Consider the following 21147-nt stretch of genomic DNA (forward strand, 5'->3'; position numbering starts at 1 on the left):
AGTTCTTTTCAATATGTCCTGGAGGCAAAATGCATGAGGTATCATGAATAAAATATTAAATTAACATATTTAATCTGTTCCCCTTATGTACCTGTTGCCTATACAGAAACTTATTTGTATACTTGTTTGCCTTCCCAGTTGCAACAATTTTTTTTATGATTATACAGACACCTCCCACAGAATCCTAATGATTATTCCTAGGATAAAACTACATTGTAATTTTAAGTTTCTTGTTTAAAAGCTAGGAACAAAATAATCTTAAACAAAACTCTTCTGGTCTCCTTAAAAAAAGAGAATTTATAGTATGAGAGCTTATTTTAAAAGGTGCAATACAAGTTCTGCATGTGTGTTGAAATGATAAGTTAATCTAAAAAGTTTTGCTCTGCCTGGCAATTCGATATTCAAAAGAATTTACCCTGAGTAAAACTTGAAATACATTTTAAATTAACATTTGTAAATTATGTTGAGAAAAGTGACTCAAAAATGGGTGACCAAAGTTAAGCTCCTATTTCCCTATTTAGGTCCCTAAATAAGTAGCCTAACTTTCAAAAGTTCTGAGCACCTACCAGTTCTTAGTGAATATCTGGCTGCACTTGAGATTCCCACAGTTGGAGCTACATAAATTCTGTGGGACTCTTTGGGTGATCATTGCTCCTAAAAATCAGGCCACTTACTTAGAGCCTTAAGAGTCTCGCTGTAGTCGCACAGTTTTGGAAAACTACAGCCTAAATAAAAATTTCATCACCTTATTTGTTAGTCTTATATTTAGGCTTGGCAGCATTTTGTATTTATTTTATTATAATTTTGACAGATAACATCAATGTTTATTTTTAAGCATTTTTAATTTTTTTATCAATTTTTAAATTCTTACAGTTATGGGAAATTATGGGGTCATCAGAATAATTAGAGTAAATGTTGAGATTCAAAAGCTTTATAACTATTAAGACACAAATGGTCAATATCACATGGCAAAATATACAAAGTTAAATGAAAGTTGTCAAGCAGTATTTTTCTTTCTTTGCCTATATGTAAATATCGATTCATGTTGGTGGAAATATTGTTTATCCTGGTTTTGTGTGTGGTGAAATCAACGTTTATGGGCGCTTACCAGGCCTGTTTATATTCACTTTTTCCCATAGACAAAGATTTACTCCTGTTAATACTACAGAGCCTGTACTGCTGTAATATACTTGATTTTATTCTGGCTTTCTTGCTGTCCACACAATTATAAACTAAGATTCAAACTGTAAAATCTTAATCTTGAGTGGACCTCTGTGTGTCTCAGTTTCACCTTACAGTTATAGTACATATTAGGTGTGTCAAAGTTACTGGTGATAGTTAGGAAGTAAAAACCAGAAAACGCAACTTAGATTTCGGATCACAGGCAGTATGCTTGGGATTGTCAGAAATAACATTTTTGTGATTATAATGGTCAAATTATATATAAAATTCATCGTCTTGCTTTCAAAAGTTCACATGTAAAATCAGAACATATGAAAATAAGGCTGGTGTGCACGGATGACTTTATGAACAAATAAGATGAATATGCAGGAATGTGTAAATTCTACTAAAAATCTTGCCTAGGACCAGTAGAATCCTTCGCTATATATAACTAGCAAATCTAAGCCTATTGCTTGTGGAAGCCATTTGCTGAAAAGTGACCTAATTTTTCTCACTCAAGGCAGGACTACGTAATAACTAGACCATTCCTGACAGGTGTCTGTCTAACCTGTTCTTAAAAACCTCCAATGATGGAGATTCCACAAACCTCCCTAGGCAGTTTATTCCAGTGCTTAATTACCCTGACAGGAAGTTTTTCCTAATGTCCAACCTAAATCACACTTGCTGCAATTTAAGCTCATTGCTTCCTTGTCCTATCCTGAGAGGTTAACGAGAGAATTTTTCTCCCTCTTCCTTGTAACAACCTTTTTATGTACTTGAAAACTGTTATGTCCCCCTTCTGTCTTCTCTTCTCTAAACTAAACAAACCTATTTTTTCAATCTTTCCTGATAGGTCATGTTTTCTAGATTTTTAATAATTTTTGTTACTCTCCTCTGGACTTTCTGCAGTTTGTCCATCTCTTTCCTAAAATGTGGCACCCAAAACTCGACACAGTACTCCAGTTGAGGCCTTAGCACTGAGTTACTCATATCTTACTAACAACACTCCTGCTAATACATCCCAGAATAATGTTTGCTTTTTTTGCAAGAATGTTACATTGTTGGCTCATATTTAGCTTGTGATCCACTTTGGCCCCCAGATCCCTTTCCACAGTACTTCTTCCTAGGCAGTCATTTCCCATTTTGTGTGCAAATGATTTTTCCTTCCTAAGTGGAGTACTTTGCATTTGTCCTTCTTGAATTTCATCCTATTTAATTCAGACCATTTCTCCCAGTTTGTCCAGATGATGTTTAATTTTAATCCTATTCTCCAAAGCACTTGCAACCTCTCCCGGCTTGGTATTGTCTGCAAACTTTATAAGTGTACTCTCTATGCAGTTATCTAAATAATTGATGAAGATATTGAACAGAACTGGACTCAGGACCAATCCCTGCAGGGCCGCACTCGATATGGCATTCTAGCTTGACTGTGAACTACTGATGATTACTCTCTGGGAACAGGTTTTCAACCAGTTATGCACCCATCATTAAGGCTATGTTTATGTCATGGAAGTCACGGAAGGTGTGACTTCTAGAGACCTCCATGAAATTTTCTGCTTCAGCCCCTGGGTCTGTGGGACTGGAGCTGGCAGCCAGTGAGGCCATGGCAGGGTTCCAGTGACAGATGACAGCCTCCTCAGGGTCCCCCTGCAGGTTTCCAGTGACAGGTGACACAGCCACCTTAGGGGACCCTCCTCAGGCTTCCAGTTACCGGGGACAGTCTTGCGGGGGGGGGGGGAGAGGAAGAACCCTGCAGCTCCCAGCCACCATGGTGGCAGGAGAAACGATGGAGCTGCAGCAGCAACAGTCACAGACAGGTCACGGCTTTTATGAAATTTTGTTTATTGCCCGTGACCTGTCCATGACTTTTACTAAAAATAACCATGACCAATCTTAGCCTTACTCAGGCTAAGTAAGTATGCCTGAGTAAGTATTGTAACTCTGTCTAGGCTGTATTTCCCTAGTTTATGAGATGGTCACGTGAGATGGTATCAAAAGCCTTGCTAAAGTTAAGATATACCACATCTACCACTTCCCTCTGTTCACAAGGCTTGTTGTCCTGTGAAAGGTATTAGGTTGGTTTGACACAATTTATTCTTGACAAATCTGTGCTCAGTGTTATTTATCACCTTCTTATCTTCTAGATGTTTGCAGATTGATTGCCTGATTATTTGCTCTGTTTTCTTTCCAAGTACTGAGGTTAAGATGACTGGTCTGTAATTCTCTGGGTTGTCCTTATTCCCCTTTTTATACATTGACACTGTATTTAATCTCTCCCATTTTCTCAGAGTTTTTGAAGCTAATTGCTCATAGTTCAGATATCTCCACAATTAGCTCCTTGAGTATTCTAGGATGTATTTCATCAGGCCCTGGCGACTTGAAGCCATCTAACTTGTCTACGTAATTTTTAATTTGTTCTTTCTCTATTTTAGCCTTAGATCCTACCTCATTTTCATTGGCATTCACTGTGTTAGACATCTAATCACTACTAAACTTTTTGGTGAAAACTGATGCATTCCCACTCTACGTACTATTGTAATAATCCTTATACAAATTATGCCTTGGGAAATACCATTAGAAAACTAAACTCGATCAATAATGTCATGATGTAATGTATGTAGCAGGATAATATCTAAAGTTATGAAATCCCCCTGCATGATGATCTTAGCATATTTTCAAAACCACACATCCCTGCTCAGGCAGAAGTATCCTGAACAAAGAAATGTGTGTTTACCTTAGTTTACATATAAGTAGTAAGCAAGGTCCTCAAGACAGCAAGGAGAGCAGATGCCAGAAGACAGAGAAAATCTGCATTTCAGCAAACACAGGTGAGCAGGAAGAACATGGAGCGTCCTTCACCATGAGACTCCGTTTTGCCTCCTTTACTGTTTGAATAAACTTTGCTTTGAGAGGTAACTCTCCGAAGAATCTATTTTGAAGGTTAACTGGACTATAAGAGAAAGGGAGAGAAACCCCCAGTTACTCTCCTACTTTCACCTAAGAACACAAAGCAACCTGCCCTTTGACTTTGGGGCAAGATCCTGACCTGAGAATTTGCTCACCCATGTTGCTGGGATCTTGTGGCAAAGATTTTACCCTGAATCAAGTCTAGCTTAAGTTGAAGCCACTAGAAAGCGTTTTATCATTTTCTCTTGTCACCATTTCTGATTTTAATACCTGAATTCACTTAAAATCTATCTGTTTTTGTAGTTAAATAAATTCAATGTTGTGTTTAAACTGAACTGTTTGCTACTTTAACTGGGGTTACCAATCTGTTGAATATTGACCCTTTACAGGTGCAACGGACCTTTAATACCTGAACTGTCCAGAACTGTTCATTTTGGGGGAAAATTCAGGAGTGGAAGTATGTTGGGAGCCCTCTGCAAGTACTAACCAAGGCTGGTGGAAGTCAGATTATGCCTGGAGTTTTGCTGACAGGCTGCTGGGGTCAAAGCTGCTGGACGAGGGCTACAGCTATACAAAGATGCTCAGGGTGTAACATGCATGCTGGTAGGCTGTTTGTGAGCAGCCCAGGTTAGGAGTTGCAATAGCAAAGCAGTGTGAGGTGGTGGAGCAGGTAGGCCAGGTGATGACACAGTTCCTCACTGGTCTGGATTGCACCCCAGAATGTGATAGAGGCGTAGTCAAAGAAGGATTTATACACATCTTGGTATTTTAACTGATATTTACACATTAAGCAGCGGTAGAACAATTTTAAGTGAGTATGACGTGTGGTGGCTGGGAACAATCACAAGAAAGGCTACAGCTTTATTATTTTCTGTCCGTTTATTTCGAGAAACGGAAATAAAACCATAGTAAAACATTAATATGAGTGCCAGCAAAACAACTATAAAACTAGAGCTCACCAGGTTGAGAGCAAAGCATCATGAGGTACCCAAATCTGCGAGGTAGGTGGTGACACAACTCCTCACTGGTCTGTGTTGCACCCTGGAATGTGACACACTCTCAAGATACCTTCAAGCTGTGCATCTTCCTCTCTCAGCCAGAAAGCACTGAAGAAACAGAGGAGATCTGCTTCCATTTTCACTTCTACAAACAAAATGATGGCTGAACCTGATGGAACGCAGCTGATGGCTGTAGTACAACAGGTAGCTGCATATTCTGTTGAAATTAAATCTACAGTTTTCACCCTACAGACTGCCATGACTGAGATTCAGAGTGCACCACAAACTCTATCCAGGCAGGATTGTTGAAGCAGAACACAGAATTTCAGAAATGGAAAATTATTTCAAAGAGAACAAATTACAGGTTATGAAGAACTGTAATGATATCAAGACTACTAAGACCAAGCTTATTGATCTAGAAAGCCACACATGATGATGTAACATCAAGATTGTGGGTGTCCCTGAGGGAACAGAGAAATGTGTCTCTAAACTGCTATTTAAGTTGTAGAGGTGGATTTTTTTTGTTTTGTTTTTTGCTATAAAGTAAACGTACCAAGCCTTTGCCCCATGCCAGCTCCAGGAGGTCAGCCTACAGCATTGATTGTGAACTTCCTGAAGTATACCTCTAAAGAAGTTATATTGCAGAAATCAAGAGAGGAAAAAAGGAGCTGTTATGGGGAGAACCAGCAATTTAAAATAATGCTCTTTCAAGATTATGCCCATGATGTGGTTGCAGTGAGGCCAGCTTTTAACCAAGCAAAGCAATTGGCCGGGAAGATGGACTTGAATTATTTTACTAAATACCTGCAGTACTCCATATTAAGATTGGCGAGAAGATAGTATCATTCATTTCCCCTCAGGAAGCAGGAAAGTACCTCAAAAATCTGCAAACTCATCCGTAACAAGAGGAGACATCTTGGGCATGGTCTGACCATATGAAATTTGGATTGCTCTCTACAATTTGATATGGCTATTCTAGACAAGTTGATGGGCTCTAGTTGATATATGTTAGTTCCTTTTCTTTTTTCCCCATCACTAATGGTTAGAGGATTATTCTTGATTTAATTCCTGTTGTCCTAGCTCATGGGAAAGGAGCATTAGTGTAAAATATATCATTTGGTTAGTAAATTTTGTATAAAGCTTCACTTTATTAGATACTAGTGTATCAAGGTTCTATTGGTATTAGATGATAACTTTAGCTGTAATGTTTGGGGTTCCAGGGTTGGGAGGATCTCCAAGTTTCACCTGACTTGTCTGCACCCTCTGCATGTCAAGTTTGTATATTTGGGCTGTGTAAACAGATATTTTTCTCTTCTATTGTATGGTACCAATGTGTATTTTTCTCTCCGCTGTCTCTTCTGTTTTGTTTTCACTTACCCTCTTTTGTTGCCCTCCCATTCTGGGAATTTTTCTCACTTTTTTTAGAATATGTACAGGGAAGCAATACCCTGTGCCTGGATTATATAACTTTTACTGCTTAGATATGCAAGAACTGTGTGCTGCTCAGGAAAACTTGCAATTTCTCATTTATTCAAAATGCGACTGTATATATTTTCCAATATATTTTAACAATGAAGCTTCTTATAATTAAATGTCTTCTGGAATATAAAGGGTTTTAGTAACCCTGTTAAGAGGAAAAAAAAATACTCATTACTTAAAAAGAATTTTGGCATTGCCATGCTCCAGGGTACACGTGGTGGAACATGAAGCTTGAAAACTGAACAGAGATTGGATAGGCCTCTCAATTTCTAGTTGGTTTAATTCTAAAGAAAGGGGCATTACTATACTAATGGATAAAAAGTTGAATGTTAATATTCTGAGCACAAGGGTAGATTTCTGACAATGAGGCTAGATTTCCTGTCCTCAAGGCTCAAAATGACAATTCTGTAATTATCATTGCCAATCTCTATGGGCCAAACCAGGATGATCCCAAATTTTTTCATATTTTGGGGGGGGGGGTATAAATGACATAGCCACCATCCTGTTACAGCTGAAGACTTAACGAAACTCTAGATCCAGTCTTTGATAAATCTTCTCCATCTCCATATAAAAACGTGAATACTCATCAGGTATGTCATGCACACATTGCTGATATAAGTTTACAAAATGTGTGGAGCCTGGGTAATCCTACAGCCAGAGACTATGGGTTTTGGTTTTTTCGGCATCTCATTTAACATATTGAAGATTGGACTATTTCTTAGTCATAAGATTTGATCAACTCTGTCACTGATTGTTGCATTGATACTGTTGTTGTTTCTGACCATGCTCCTACAGATATATGTTTTAGGCCCCCAGGGTATGCACTCCTAACTAAAATGTGGCGATAAATGCCTTCCTGCTGTTTGATACATCATTTAACTCTGTCCAACAGGAGTTAAAACTTTTTTTTGTTTTAAACAAATGCCCCCTCACTTCATCAACTGCCACATTTTGGGGAATCTTTTAAAGCCTTCATCAGAGGCTGTATCATCTCTTATGGCACTTTTAAAAAGAAATGAAGAGAATATAGAAGACATATCCTTACAAAGGGAATTAAGGCCTTGGGTGTAGTAGACTATGCTTCTTCCCCCTCCACAGAGAAACTCAGAACCCTCTTCAATCTAAGATGCAAAATCAACAAACTTTTGTCCCAAAATGCTAAGTTTGTTTTATTCTGTTTGAAGCAGAGCTACTGGGAAATCTGGTGAGAGAGCTGTCAAAGTGTTGGCATACAGAGTTAAGCAGAAGCTAACAAATGAGGTTGCTGCTATTTGCAATAGTACTAATAAATTATATACAACACAGGTTTTTATAAACAGTTGCAACGGTTTTATTCAAAACTATATTTAGCAGAAGAGAGAATCAATAAAGATGCCATACATAACTTCAGTGGATTGTGTCTGCCACAAATATCTGACTCTCAGAAGGAACTTTTAGATGCCCTCATAGAAATCACAGAACTGATTCAAACTATAAAAGAAGTGAAGATTGTAAGACTCCTGGTGCAGACGTGTTCCCAACTGAATTTTACAAAAGTTCTCTGAAACCTTTAACACCTAGATTATTGAATATGTTCCAATGAGGCCAAGAACGAGCAAACTCTGCCACCCACTGTAAGAGGAGCTGTAATTTCAGTTGTTCCTAAACCTGGAAAGACCTTGGACTAGATAATAATTATAGACCAATTTCTTAATCAATTGTGGTGCTAAAATTTTACTTAAAGCTCTTGCTATGCAATTGCTATGCAACTGGATAAAGTTCTTTCACACGTTACACATATAAATGAGGTGGGCTTCCTTCATAATAGACATGGCTCAGATAATTTACATCAACTGATATTATTGCCACTTCATGAGATTCTAAAGAATCTTAACTGTCATTTCTTTAGATGCTGAAAAGGCCTTTGACCACATGGACTGGCACTATCTCTTATGTTAGCAAAATTTGGATTTGATAAACAATTTATTGCTTGGATTAGGCTTTTATAGTCTAACCTGATTTCCAGGGCAGTTACTAGTGGTGGTGTTTTGGCCTCATTTTCATTATACAGAGGTGTGAGGCAGGGCTGCCTCCTTTATCCTCTTCTGTTTGATTTAGCTCTAGAATCTCTATCCATGCGATGCAAATCAACATATTCATAGTATCAGGGTGGGCCAAACAGCAGAAAATTGTGCCCTATACTGATGATGCTCTTGTATTTATATCTAAGCCTGAAGTTACCATTCCTAACGTTCCAACTACTGTTAATAAGTTTAGACTCCTCTCAGGATATACAATTGGGGTAAATCAGAAATCTTAGACATTAACAAATATATACAAATAGGCTTCCCTTTTTTTGTATTTAGCCAGTTGCATATTCATTTCATTGGGTGATTCCTGGTATTTGTATTATGTGAAAAGGTAAAAAGACTATATTCACTTTTTCTACATCATTCATGATTTAGTAGACCTCGATCATATCCCACTTAGTCATGTTTTTTTCTAAATTGTAGAGTCTTAATCTGTGTAGTCTTTCCTCATATGGAAATTGTTCCATACCTTTGATCATCTTTTTTTGTCCTTCTCTGAAAGCTTTTCCAGTTCCACTATATTCTTTTGGAGATGGCCAGAACTGGACACAGTATTCAAACTGCAGGTGTACCATGGATTTATATAGTAGCATTATGATATTTTCTGTCGTCTTTTCTGTCCCTTTCCCAATAGTTCATAAGATACAGTTAGCTTTTTTGACTGCTGTGTACATTGAGCAGAAGTTTACAGAGTATCCACACTGACTCCATAATCTTTCTTGGGTGGTGGTAACTAATTTAGATCCCATCATTGTGTATATGTAGTTGGGATTATGTTTTCCATTATGCATTACTTTGCACTTATCAACACTGAATTTCGTCTGCCTTTTTGTTTCCCAAATCTCACAGTCACCCAGTTTTGTGAGATTGTTCTGTAACTCTTTGCAGTCTGTTTTACAACTTAATTCAAGAGTTAAGTCTATCATCTTCAGACTTTGCCACTTCGCCGGTCAACCCCTTTTCCAAATCACTGGTGAATATGTTTAACAGCGCAGGTGTCCAGTACAGATCCTTGAGGACCTTGCTGTTTACCTCTCTCCATTGTGAAAACTGACCATTTATTCCAACCTTCTGTTTCCTGTCTTTTAACCAGTTACTGATCCATGGGTGGACCTTCCCTCTTATCCCTGGCTACTTAGTTTCATTAAGAGCCTTTGATAAGGGACCTTGTCAGAGGCTTTCTGAAAATCAAGTACACTGTATTGACTGGATCATCCTTATTTGCATGCATGTTGACTCCCTCAAAGAATTCTAACAGATTGGTGAGGCATGACTTCCTTTTATAAAATCCATGTTTATCCATGTGTCTGATAATCTTGTTCATTGCTATACTTTCAATGAATTTTCCTGATATTAAAGTTCACCAGCCTATAAGTGCCAGGATCTCAGCTGTCCTTTTTAAAAACTGGTGTTACATTAGTTACCTTCCAGTCATCTGGTACAGAAACCGATTTCAGTGATAGGTTACATGTCACAGTTAGTAGTTTTTGCAGTTTCAGATCCAAGTTGTTCAGAATACTGTCTGGTCCCAGTGACTTTTACTGTTTTAGTTTATTGGTTTATTCTAAAACCTCTCCTACCGAGACATCAGTTTTGGACTGTACTTCAGTTTTGTAACCCAAAAAGAATAGCTCTGATGTGGGTATCTTGCAACATCCTCTACAGTGAAGAATGATGCATATAATTTGTTTAACTTCTCTGCAGTGGCCTGTCTTGCTTGACTACTCATTTAACACCTTAGCTCCTCGGGGATCTAGAAAGAGCTTTAAAAGGAATGCGATGTTGCCGTCACTCATTTGTGTGCTGACTACTAAGCAAGAAAATATTCTCATTATATTTTCTTCAAGCAGGATTTTACAAAAGATTACACCCTAGCAGGGCTGTCCGTTTGGAAGAGCGGGGCCTGGGTTGGCAGTGACGTCACTTCAGGGGCCGAACACATCGGGGGAAGGTAGAGGAGGCTGGGGGAGGTAGTCCCTGCCCAAATAGCCAGGTGTGGCCCCGCGTACACTCCGGCCATCCATGCCTCCTGCCTTCCTGGGGCTGGGAAGGCTGCAGCGGCGCCGCCGCATGCTCTCCTCCCGGTGTGCTCTCCCTCAGGTGGAAGGGGTGGGGCTGGGGGTAACCTCCCCCAGCCAGCAGTTCACCCTCCAACCAATTGCACTGGCTTGTGGGGTCCCCAAAGCGCAGGGCCTGGAGCAGTCACCCCGATTCACTGTTACCTAGGGATGGCTCTGCTCTCTAGTTCCTTGTAGTTCAAGTCTCTGCCTTCATTTTATTTTGAGGTAATATTTAAAGGTCTCCTATAGGATCTAATTCTTGTTACATAAGGTGTGTCAGGCTGCAGTAGCTAATTCTTTGTTTACTTGATGGTCCCCTTATCCTTTCCTGGAGTCAAAGGACTTCTGGAAGTAAACTTATTCACCTGTTTACCTCATATGGAAGCCTCTTTGTCCTGGAAAACAGCTTTTCACATAGCAGTAATTTTGGCCCAGTGGGTAGGAGAAATTGGCCATCCCATTACAATAATTAAATCCTTTAAGTGCTAACTGAAAAAAGCATAGCATCCAGCCTGCTAGTCCTCCAACTGTGGCACATTATCCTCTTCCCATCTTCACCTACATGTACCTCCTTTTCCAGGCTCACTGTTACATCTATTTTAGTGTTTAGTTGGGGTCTAGTTCTTCTACGTCTTGATGGAGAAACTGGGAAGCTATACCTAGATAGGTGAGTATAGCTGAAACCTTTGTTTTTCCTTCTTTGTATTCATTCTGCTTGGAACAGCTACTTGGAACCCATCACTTTACACTGAGGCAAGAGGACCCCAGAAAACAGAATTTCTTGATTATTCTTTCTTTTCTGTGAACAGGCTTAATCACTATTGACACTTGTCTTTTGGTCAAAAAATTGGTCCTCCTCTCCTTAAAAGTAGTTATTGTTGGTACTAATCCAAAACAAATTGCAGCACGGAAAGTCCTTGTGCTGGGAGCAGAGAGATGCTGGCAGAGATGAAATATGGGGATTAGAAATTATCTGTTAGTGTGCTTGATTGATGGGAAGGGATACCCATCACTCTGCATTTGTTAAATCATATCACGTATCAGAATTAACAGTAGAATTTCTGTGTATGGAGGCTAGCAGCAGGCAAAAACTGTATTGTTAGTTTAAAGCTATTAATGATTCTGCAATATTTAACTAAATTGTGATTGTTTTATGATGTCATAGACAACAGGATCTATTTCTGTTGACTAACTTCAGCTGGCAGTTAATTTAAACATCTTCCTTAAATTTTCATTTATGTACAAAATTGTACAAGGGGGAGATGAGTTCCTTTTTTAGTGCAGCTAAATGCCTCAGAATTTACCGTATTAGTGTATATCTTACCCACCAAAAGTATTTTCTTCCCAACCTATGATGGATTATTCTTGCTACATGGGAAGTTTTGTGTGTGTGTTGGATGAGTGGGGAGATAGTGATGTATGTAATGCTTGCAATATTTGAATACTTCAGACTTGCATAACATTTCACGAAGTAATTTATAAGCATTAACTAATCCTCCACGCTCCTTGTTAAATATCTAAAAACAGTTATATCCTAATTTTCATAGATTAACTGCTATATGCCAAAAAATTATACTGCCAATTCGTAGTAACTAATTGTACTAGTAATGAATGTCACATTTAAGCTTTATGGACTTGGAGAGACTTACTAAAATAATTTCCATTTGGAAAACTTGTAGACTGGCCATACTAGAGATCATTTTTGGTTGATTTATTGGGTTCATGGTTTGGCTATTTCATTTGTCTTGTTTAAATAATCCTACTGGGTGGATAGCTAAGGCAATGAAATTTTGTGGCTTCCAGAGGAAACCACAAATCTTAATTAGTACATAGAAATCCTATTTTTATTGGTTTTGTTTTTGTTTTTTTAAGTTATGATCATCTAGTGCAGGGATTGGCAACCTGTGGCATGTGGCCTGCCAGGGTAAGCACCCTGGTAGGCCAGGCTAGTTTGTTTACCCGCCACATCTGCAGGTTTGGCCGATCGCAGCTCCCACTGGCCGTGGTTTGCTGCTCCAGGCCAATGGGGGCAGCAGGAAGTGGCAGCCAGCACATCCCTCGGCCCACGTCATGCCCTGCCCCCCCCCATTAGCCTGGGACAGTGAACCGGTAAACAAACCAGCCCAGCCTGCCAGGGTGCTTACCCTGGTGGGCCGGGTGCCAAAGGTTGCCATCCGTGATCTAGTGTGACCTTAACTATACTAGTACTCAGTCACATTTTAGGTTACTGTATTGTATGAGGCCTTACTACACAAAGTGTTTATACTCCTAACAACTAATTGACTCCTGTTCCTCACTCCTCTGCTGTCCCTCCATTATTGAAAAACTGCACTCCAAATTATAACTAGCATTCATTTCGGCACATTCCAAAGTTAAAATGTATGATGCAGAAAAGTGAAGTTGCATTGCAGATAGATTTTTTTCAGTTCAGTGTAGAACAATACATCTGGTGAATATAAACAACTGTAGTCAAAATAAGTATGTATAATTTGAACCTTGATAAGAATATGCATGTATGAACGCAGGTCTTCTGTAAAATCCTGGAAACTTGGTAATTTCTGTTTGACTATCCACTTGTAGTCGCCTTCCTATTTCCCCTTTCCTAACTGAAAATGTGTGTTTGAACTATTTCAGGAGGATAAATGTTGCTTTGGAATAAGATCTTTCTTCTTCTCCACAGATTTCTGCTTCAGTGTCTTGAAGATCTTGATGCCAATCTACGAAAATTAAATTCTCGTTTGTTTGTGATTCGTGGACAGCCAGCAGATGTGTTTCCCAGGCTCTTTAAGGTAAGCTCTAGGCAGAAGTGTGTTTTAATTCAAATGCAGCATTTTTCTTTTCATACACTGTTTCGCCTCCACTCAGAAGTTTTTAGCTTTCAATCATCAAACTAGTTTTGTCTGGGAAGACTTGAGTCCTGTTGCACTTTAACTTAAATCACTACTTACCTAAATACCTTTGAATCCCTCACTACTTTTTAAGATTAGAGAATTTTAGTTGGGCTCCTATTCTGAGAGAGAGAGATTTAAAGAAATGTGTGGGTTTTTTGCTTAGCAGCTTCATTGTTGACTGATGTTCGCATGAATTGATTGAAATGATTTTGACTTTGCTCTTTTTTGTGTAAAATAAAATATAGCTCATAATAGCCTGCAAAGTATATAAAAATTTTGTGCTGTTGCTAACTTTCCTCCTAGTTTGACAATTCTCCCTGAAGTAGAGAGGAAGTTTTTATTCTGGGAAAATTGTTCAGGGTTCATGGACAGAAATGTTATATTCATCCCTAATCTATAATGAGATTCCTGTATAGAGGTTAAATTCTTTGGTTGGTTTTTGGGTGGGTTCAGGGTAGTCTGGCTGCCCTCCACCCCCATTATCCACTGTGTGTCTCACTGTCTCATCTTATTGAGTCTGGAATCTTTTTGGGGTGGGGGGGAAGAATCCAACATTTCAAACTGTTCCTCTTAAATTTATAAACTTTAAAGTTGAAAATTGGGGGATCATAACTTTTCTAATTGTATAGAATCAAGCTATAATTGCTAGCTGTCAAGCTAATTCTGCTAGATACTGCTTGACTTATTTTGATAAAGTTAGACACCTAGCCTCTAAAAGGATTTATGTTGAAGATGTTTTAAGTTTGTGTGGGGAGTTTATTACTGAACAATTCAAACCTGCCAGGGATTGTGTGTGAATCTCTTATGCTTAACAATCTGCCCTTCCTTGTATGTAGCTTGGACATCTGAGTATGTCTATCCTGCAATTAAACACTCCTGGCTGGCCCATGTCAGCTGAATTGGGCTTAGGCTATGATGCTGTTTAACTCCAATGTAGCTATTCGGGCTCGGGCTGGAGCCCAGGATCTGAGACCCTGTCAGCTGACACTGGCCAGCTGTGGATGTTAAATTCCAGTGTAGACATATCCTCTGGTTAACTTCTCCAGACCTGAGGAAGAGCTCTGAGAAGCTCGAAAGCTTGTTCTCCTCCTTTGAGTATTGTCCTTATGAGTTCTCCACTTCAGCTGCACATGTGCCTTCAATAGGAGAATTTTTTTACAGTGTTTTTTTGCTCACTTTGGCCTGAGATGGAGTTTCAGCAGTGTCCACTTTGAGCTTGCCTTATAGATGTTTCTTATCCTAGTTGTTAGTTTAGTTAGTGTAGGGTAGCTGGTAGTTGGTTTATATGAGATCCGTTCGGTCTTTTTTATTTTATTTTCCCTCTGGGAAGGTTTTTACCTCAACGGGAGGGTATTCCTGGTTAATTAGGGTTCAGACGCTTCCACACTTTCCAGGAGGCCATCCTTGTGAGTAATGGGCATTCCCACTGTATCCGTTGCCTCGGGGAAACACACATCCCTTAAAAGTGCAACTTCTGCTTTGCACTTAAATTCAGAGTTAGGAAGAACTGGAAAATTAAATGGAGACTCCTCACGATAGAACAGGGGTGGCCAACCTGAGCCTGAGAAGGAGCCAGAATTTACCAATGTACATTGCCAAAGAGCCACGGTAATATGTCAGCAGCTCCCCTGCTCCCAGTGCCGCCGCCTCCCCCCTACTCCCCATGCCTGCCGATCAGCTGTTTTGTGGCATGCAGGAGGCTCTAGGGGGGAGGGGGAGGAGCAAGGGCATGGCAGGCTCAGGAGAGGGCACAGGAAGAGGTAGAGTGGGAGCAGGGCTTGTGGCAGAGCCAGGGGTTGAGCAGTGAGCACGCCCCAGCACATGGGAAAGGTGGCGCCTGTAGCTCCAGCCCCAGAGACGTGGTCCTTGTATAGGCACCATATTAACTTCTGAAGAGCCGCATGTGGCTCCGGAGCCACAGATTGGCCACCCCTGCGATATAACATTCCCTGCCATCCTTCGTCCTGCTGTACGCTGGTCTCCAGTCAACAGAAGTGCCCCTGCTATCTCAGCACAAACACTCTCTAGAGGAAGATTCCTGTAGAGGCCTCTCAGAGAGACTATTAAGACTGTGTCTGTGCTGCAATGTAAGCGCAGGCTTAATAGAACTCAGGTTAGAAGACCCTGAGTTTGTTAACCTAGGGCTTGAGCCTCTATACTCATTTGTAACCCCAGGTTAGGAATTGTTGAACCCTGGTTCCAGTCTCTACGTTGCATCATGCGGACCCGCATCCAATCACCCGTATCCCAGACTTCCTAGTGCCCTTCCAAAATGTGTTCACTCTAGTCCTTTGTTTGTGGTGCAGTGTGGGAAAACTGTCTAGGGAACAAAGAAAGTAGGCCTGTGGGATACCCTGGGAGTCCATCAAAAGTATGTCTGCTGCGCAGTAAAACAACTGTGGCTGGCCCATATCAGGTGATTCAGGCTGTGAGGCTATAAAACTGCATCTTGGTTTTCTCTTTTCTTTTGAGATAATTTTTTAAAAGTCACTTTGATCATTTTTGGATTAATTCTCTCTGAGAATTTAGCTTCCCATGCAGTTAAAACTGACAGGAATGCTTAAAGGGCAGCATTTATTCTCTGAGAAGGTAGTGTTGAATAATGACTAGAGGGAGGCCTGGTTTTTAGTTTATCTTTGCTACTGCTTCTTTTAAGATTTTTGACTTTTTCTGATGTGCAAGACTGGATTATTATCTAATTAGGTGTGGAGGAATAAGTGTCTCTTCCCCTCCACCCCCCGGCAACTGGTGTTTCTAACTAACACTTTTTTCCTGAATTTCAGGAATGGAACATTGCAAAACTTTCTATTGAATATGATTCTGAGCCATTTGGGAAGGAGAGGGATGCAGCAATTAAGAAGCTGGCTAGTGAAGCCGGAGTGGAGGTCATTGTACGAATTTCGCATACATTATATGACTTAGACAAGTAAGTTACCACTGTCGTAAGTTCACAGATCTGTGTTTTTTATGCAGCATTCAGTCATTGTTTTGCACAGAAACTGCAATGCACAGTTGCAGTCTTCTTTACTGTAAGCTTAGTCAGGTTTCATTCCTCCTCCTTACACCCCCTAGTGAAATAATGACATCTTATTTCAATACAAAGTAGAGTTTTGAACTCCAAAATGGGTCAAGGAAGCCAACATATCAGTCCTTTAATAAAATATGCCATAATCGGTCTATAAAAATGGCTGCATATTTTTTGGGTGGATATGGTGCGTTAGTGCCTATAATTCGCTTTACATAGGATTTATCATTTTATTTAAATTTTAGATTTTGGATATAGTTAAATAAATACCAGTTTTTAACAGTTCTACCATTCCATACCATCAGGGTGATAAAGAACCTGCTAAGAATACTAATGGTCAAGATCAGTACCCTTGCTTCAAATTAGTGCAGTCTTCAGTATGCAAATATGTCAAGAAGTTTAAAGTCCTTAACTGTTTCTAGTGGGCTAGTTCTGAATGGAACATTTTTCAAACACTCCCTTTCTTTCATTTATGTATCTAGAAAGTTATTGGGGATTGCTTGATATCATCATCTTGCCTTGCACGATGTCATTTATATTTTTCTACAGACCACTGTTTTTAATGGATTAGTACTAGATTCCTATTATACATACATACATACATAATCCACAAAATGTAAAGTATTGGTCCCATTGAGATTTCGATAAATTTATTAACCATGTTATAATTTCCAGTTTTATACTATTATAGCTGATTTAAAAGTAATTTATTTAAAATCTCTCACATTTATATATTTTTTCCCACTGTTTGGAACCCAGGGGTTGACCTTTCATCAGTGGGTGGGGAGAACAAATTAATGAAGTAGTTAAAAAAAAAAAAAGAAAGAAAGAAAGAAATTGCTGCTCCCTCTGCACAACATGGTTTTACCATTCTATGCCACAATATTAGGGTTGTTTTTTTTAAATTCTGCTTCAGTGTTCTCTGGAGTTTTGGGTATATCCAAAACAAATTATTCTTTTGAGGAAAAAGTGGAGTATAGAAGCAGGGTGGGGTATGTGCATGCATGTAGAGTGGTTGCCATTAAAAGCATTAGATCTTCATTTTTTGCCTAAGTAAAGTTACCATATTATTCCATGGGAATACCACAGTAATCTTTTTTTCTTCCAAATTGCAGTTTTAAAGCTTTTAATTGGTGGCTTGTATGTATGTCTTTGCAATAACTTTATTTTTACTGATATCTGTAATCTGTTTGAGGATGTGTATATATTTATTTGTTTATTCGTTATTTGTCCACTGCGGAGAGGTTTTTTTTTTTTTTTTTTAAACCCAGAAAGCTAGAATAGTAATCACTTTGTTATGCAATTAAGTTCTTCTGTCTCCCTAGTGGGATTGGAGTGGTATAATTAAGGTTCTAGGGGTGTGTGTGTGTGTGTGTGTGTGTGTAAACAGAATTCAAATTGCAGGTAAGGACAAATTGTGTGTGTATAATATATAAAAATTGTAATATGCACTGGTATTAAATGCAGGAATTTATGTGTTTTGAACACAGGATTATAGAATTAAATGGGGGCCAGCCACCTCTTACCTATAAAAGATTTCAGACTTTAATCAGTAGAATGGAACCCCTGGAGATGCCAGTGGAAACCATCACTGCAGAAGTAATGGAAAAGTGCACTACTCCAGTTTCTGATGACCATGATGAGAAATATGGTGTTCCGTCACTAGAAGAGCTAGGTATGTTATAAGACTTGTATTCGTTCATTGCACTGTGTTAGACACATTTTCAGTATTACTTATAAAATGTCCTACATGGTTATTTCAGTCTTGTTCAGGTGACTTTTACGCTTAAGCTTCATAAATAAACTAAAACTGCTGATATCAGATCAACCTAAAGCATAGGTGGAAAGCCTGAACAAGTGACTTCAAGACTTATTTTTTATTATTATTATTTTTTATTTTTACGAGGCTAGATGGATAGGTAAAACCCTATATTTTTTGGCCTCCTGCAGCATAACCATCTTTCCATGATATCAGAGTACACTTGTTTGAAAACACTGTACTGGCTAATATGCTTAGAATCATAGGACTGGAAGGGACCTCGAGAGATCATCTAGATCAGTCCGCTGTATTCATGGCAGGACTAAGTATTATCTGAACCATTCCTGACAGGTTTCTCTAACCTGCTTTTAAAAACCTTCAATGATGGCAATTCCACAACCTCCCTAAGCAATTTATTCCAGAGCTCAACCACCCTGATGGGAAGTTTTTCCTAATGTCCAACCTAAACCTCCCTTGCTGTAATTTAAGCCCATTGCTTCTTAACCTATCCTCAGAGGTTAAGAACAACAATTTTTCTCCCTCCTCGTAACAAACTTTTATGTACTTATATATTCATAGACTCTAGGACTGGAAGGGACCTCGAGAGGTCATTGAGTCCAGTCCTCATGGCAGGACCAAATACTGTCTAGACATCTCTGATAGACATTTATCTAACCTACTCTTAAATATCTCCAGAGATGGAGATTCCACAACCTCCCTAGGCAATTTATTCCAGTGTTTAACTACCCTGACAGTTAGGAACTTTTTCCTAATGTCCAACCTAAATCTCCCTTGCTGCAGTTCTTGTTCTATCATTAGAGGCTAAGGTGAACAAGTTTTCTCCCTCCCCCTGATGACACCCTTTTAGATACCTGAAAACTGCTATCATGTCCCCTCTCAGAGTACGTCTACGCTACGGGATAATTCCGATTTTACATAAACCGGTTTTATAAAACAGATTGTATAAAGTCAAGTGCACGCGGCCACACTAAGCACATTAATTTGGCGGTGTGTGTCCATGGTCCGAGGCTAGTGTCGATTTCCGGAGCATTGCACTGTGGGTAGCTATTCTGTAGCTATCCCATAGTTCCCGCAGTCTCCCCTGCCCCTTAGAATTCTGGGTTGAGAGGCCAGGGGCTGATGGGGCAAAAATCATTGTCGCGGGTGGTTCTGGGTAAATGTCGTCAGTCATTCCTTCCTCCGGAAAAGTAACAGCAGACAATTATTTCGCGCCCTTTATCCCTGGATTGCCCTGACAGACACCATAGCACGGCAACCATGGAGCCCGTTCAGCTTTTTTTTTTTTTACAGTCACCATATCTGTACTGGATGCTGCGGACAAAGGCGATACTCCAGCGCTACACAGCAGCATTCATTTGCTTTTGCATGATAGCAGAGATGGTTACCAGTCGTTCTGTACCGTCTGCTGCCCATGTAATTTGGCAATGAGATGACGGTTATCTTCCTTCTATACCGTCTGCTGCTATCATGGGTGCCCCTGGCTGAGATCAGCCGGGGGCGCAGAAGCAAAACTGGGAATGACTCCCCGAGTCAATCGTTCCTTTATGGTTTCTAAAAATAGACTCAGTCCTGCCTAGAATTTGGGGCAAGTGTACTAGAGAAGCAGTGTATCAGAGAGCGCAGCTGCTCCGTGTCAGATCCCGCAGAAATGTTGAGCTACATGCCATTCACGGGGGGTGCCCCTGCAACAACCCTACCCGTTGCTTCCCTCCTCCCCCAACCTTCCTGGGCTACTGTGGCAGTGTCCCCGCCCCATTTGTGTCATGAAGTTATAAAGAATGTAGGAATAAGAAACAGTGACTTGTTAGTGAGATAAAATGAGGGGGAGGCAGCCTCCCTGTGCTATGACAGTCCAGGCAGGACATTAAGCGGTGCGGGGGAGAGGAGCCCAGCATGTCGCTGCTATGATAGTCCAGGCAGGACAGAATCTTTTCTTTACACAGGAAAGGGAGGGGGCTGATGGAGCTCAGCCCCCAGTGGCTATGATGAGGAGCGTTACCACCCGTTCTGTCCCATCTACTGGGAATGACCAGGAATCATTCCTATTTTTACCCAGGCGCCCCTGAGGCCAGCCAGGAGTATTCAGCAGTTTTCAAGCATGTACCATCTGCCACCAGGGAGGGGAGAGGAGTGGATACTGCTCTTCCCTACTACAGCATTGTGTCTACCAGCAGCATTCAGTAGACATAGGGTGAAATTGGAAGAAGTCAAGAAACGATTTCTTTCCCTTTTCTTTCACGTGGGGGGAGGGTAAATTGATGAGCTATTCCCTGAACCACGCCAGACAATGTGTTTGAACCTTCAGGCATTGGGAGCTCAGCCAAGAATGCAAATACTTTTCGGAGACTGCTGGGGACTGTGGGATAGCTGGAGTCCTCAGTACCCCCTCCCTCCCTCCATGAGCGTCCATTTGAATCCCAGGCTTCCCATTACACTTGTCACACAGCACTGTGTAGCCTGTAGAATTTTTTTTTTGAAATGCTTTGGCATTTCGTCTTCTGTAACGGAGCTCTGATAGAACAGATGTTTCCCCATACAGCGATCAGATCCAGTATCTCCCGTACGGTCCCTGCTGGAGCTCTTTTTGGATTTGGGACTGCATTGCCACCCGTGCTGATCAGAGCTCCACGCTGGGCAAACAGGAAATGAAAATCAAAATTTCGCGGGGCTTTTCCTGTTTACCTGGCCACTGCATCCGAGCTGAGATTGCTGTCCAGAGCGGTCACAGTGGTGCACTGTGGGATACCACCCGGAGGCCAATACCATTGATTTGCGGC

At 40.3% G+C, this 21147-nt stretch overlaps 1 protein-coding gene across 2 annotated transcripts in view; it reads left to right on the plus strand.

Annotated features, from left to right (window-relative positions):
• CRY1 (cryptochrome circadian regulator 1) overlaps positions 1–21147 on the plus strand; it is a 78035-nt gene that overhangs the window by 30743 nt on the left and 26145 nt on the right. For both annotated transcript variants that reach the window (XM_030545086.1, XM_030545094.1), the window contains exons 2-4: positions 13355–13463; positions 16349–16491; positions 18081–18265. In XM_030545086.1, coding sequence (XP_030400946.1) covers positions 13355–13463; positions 16349–16491; positions 18081–18265 — 437 coding nt within the window. The remainder of the gene's footprint in view (positions 1–13354; positions 13464–16348; positions 16492–18080; positions 18266–21147) is intronic.

The sequence above is a fragment of the Gopherus evgoodei genome, chromosome 1, assembly GCF_007399415.2.
Source record: "Gopherus evgoodei ecotype Sinaloan lineage chromosome 1, rGopEvg1_v1.p, whole genome shotgun sequence".
Classification (NCBI taxonomy): Eukaryota; Metazoa; Chordata; order Testudines; family Testudinidae; genus Gopherus; species Gopherus evgoodei.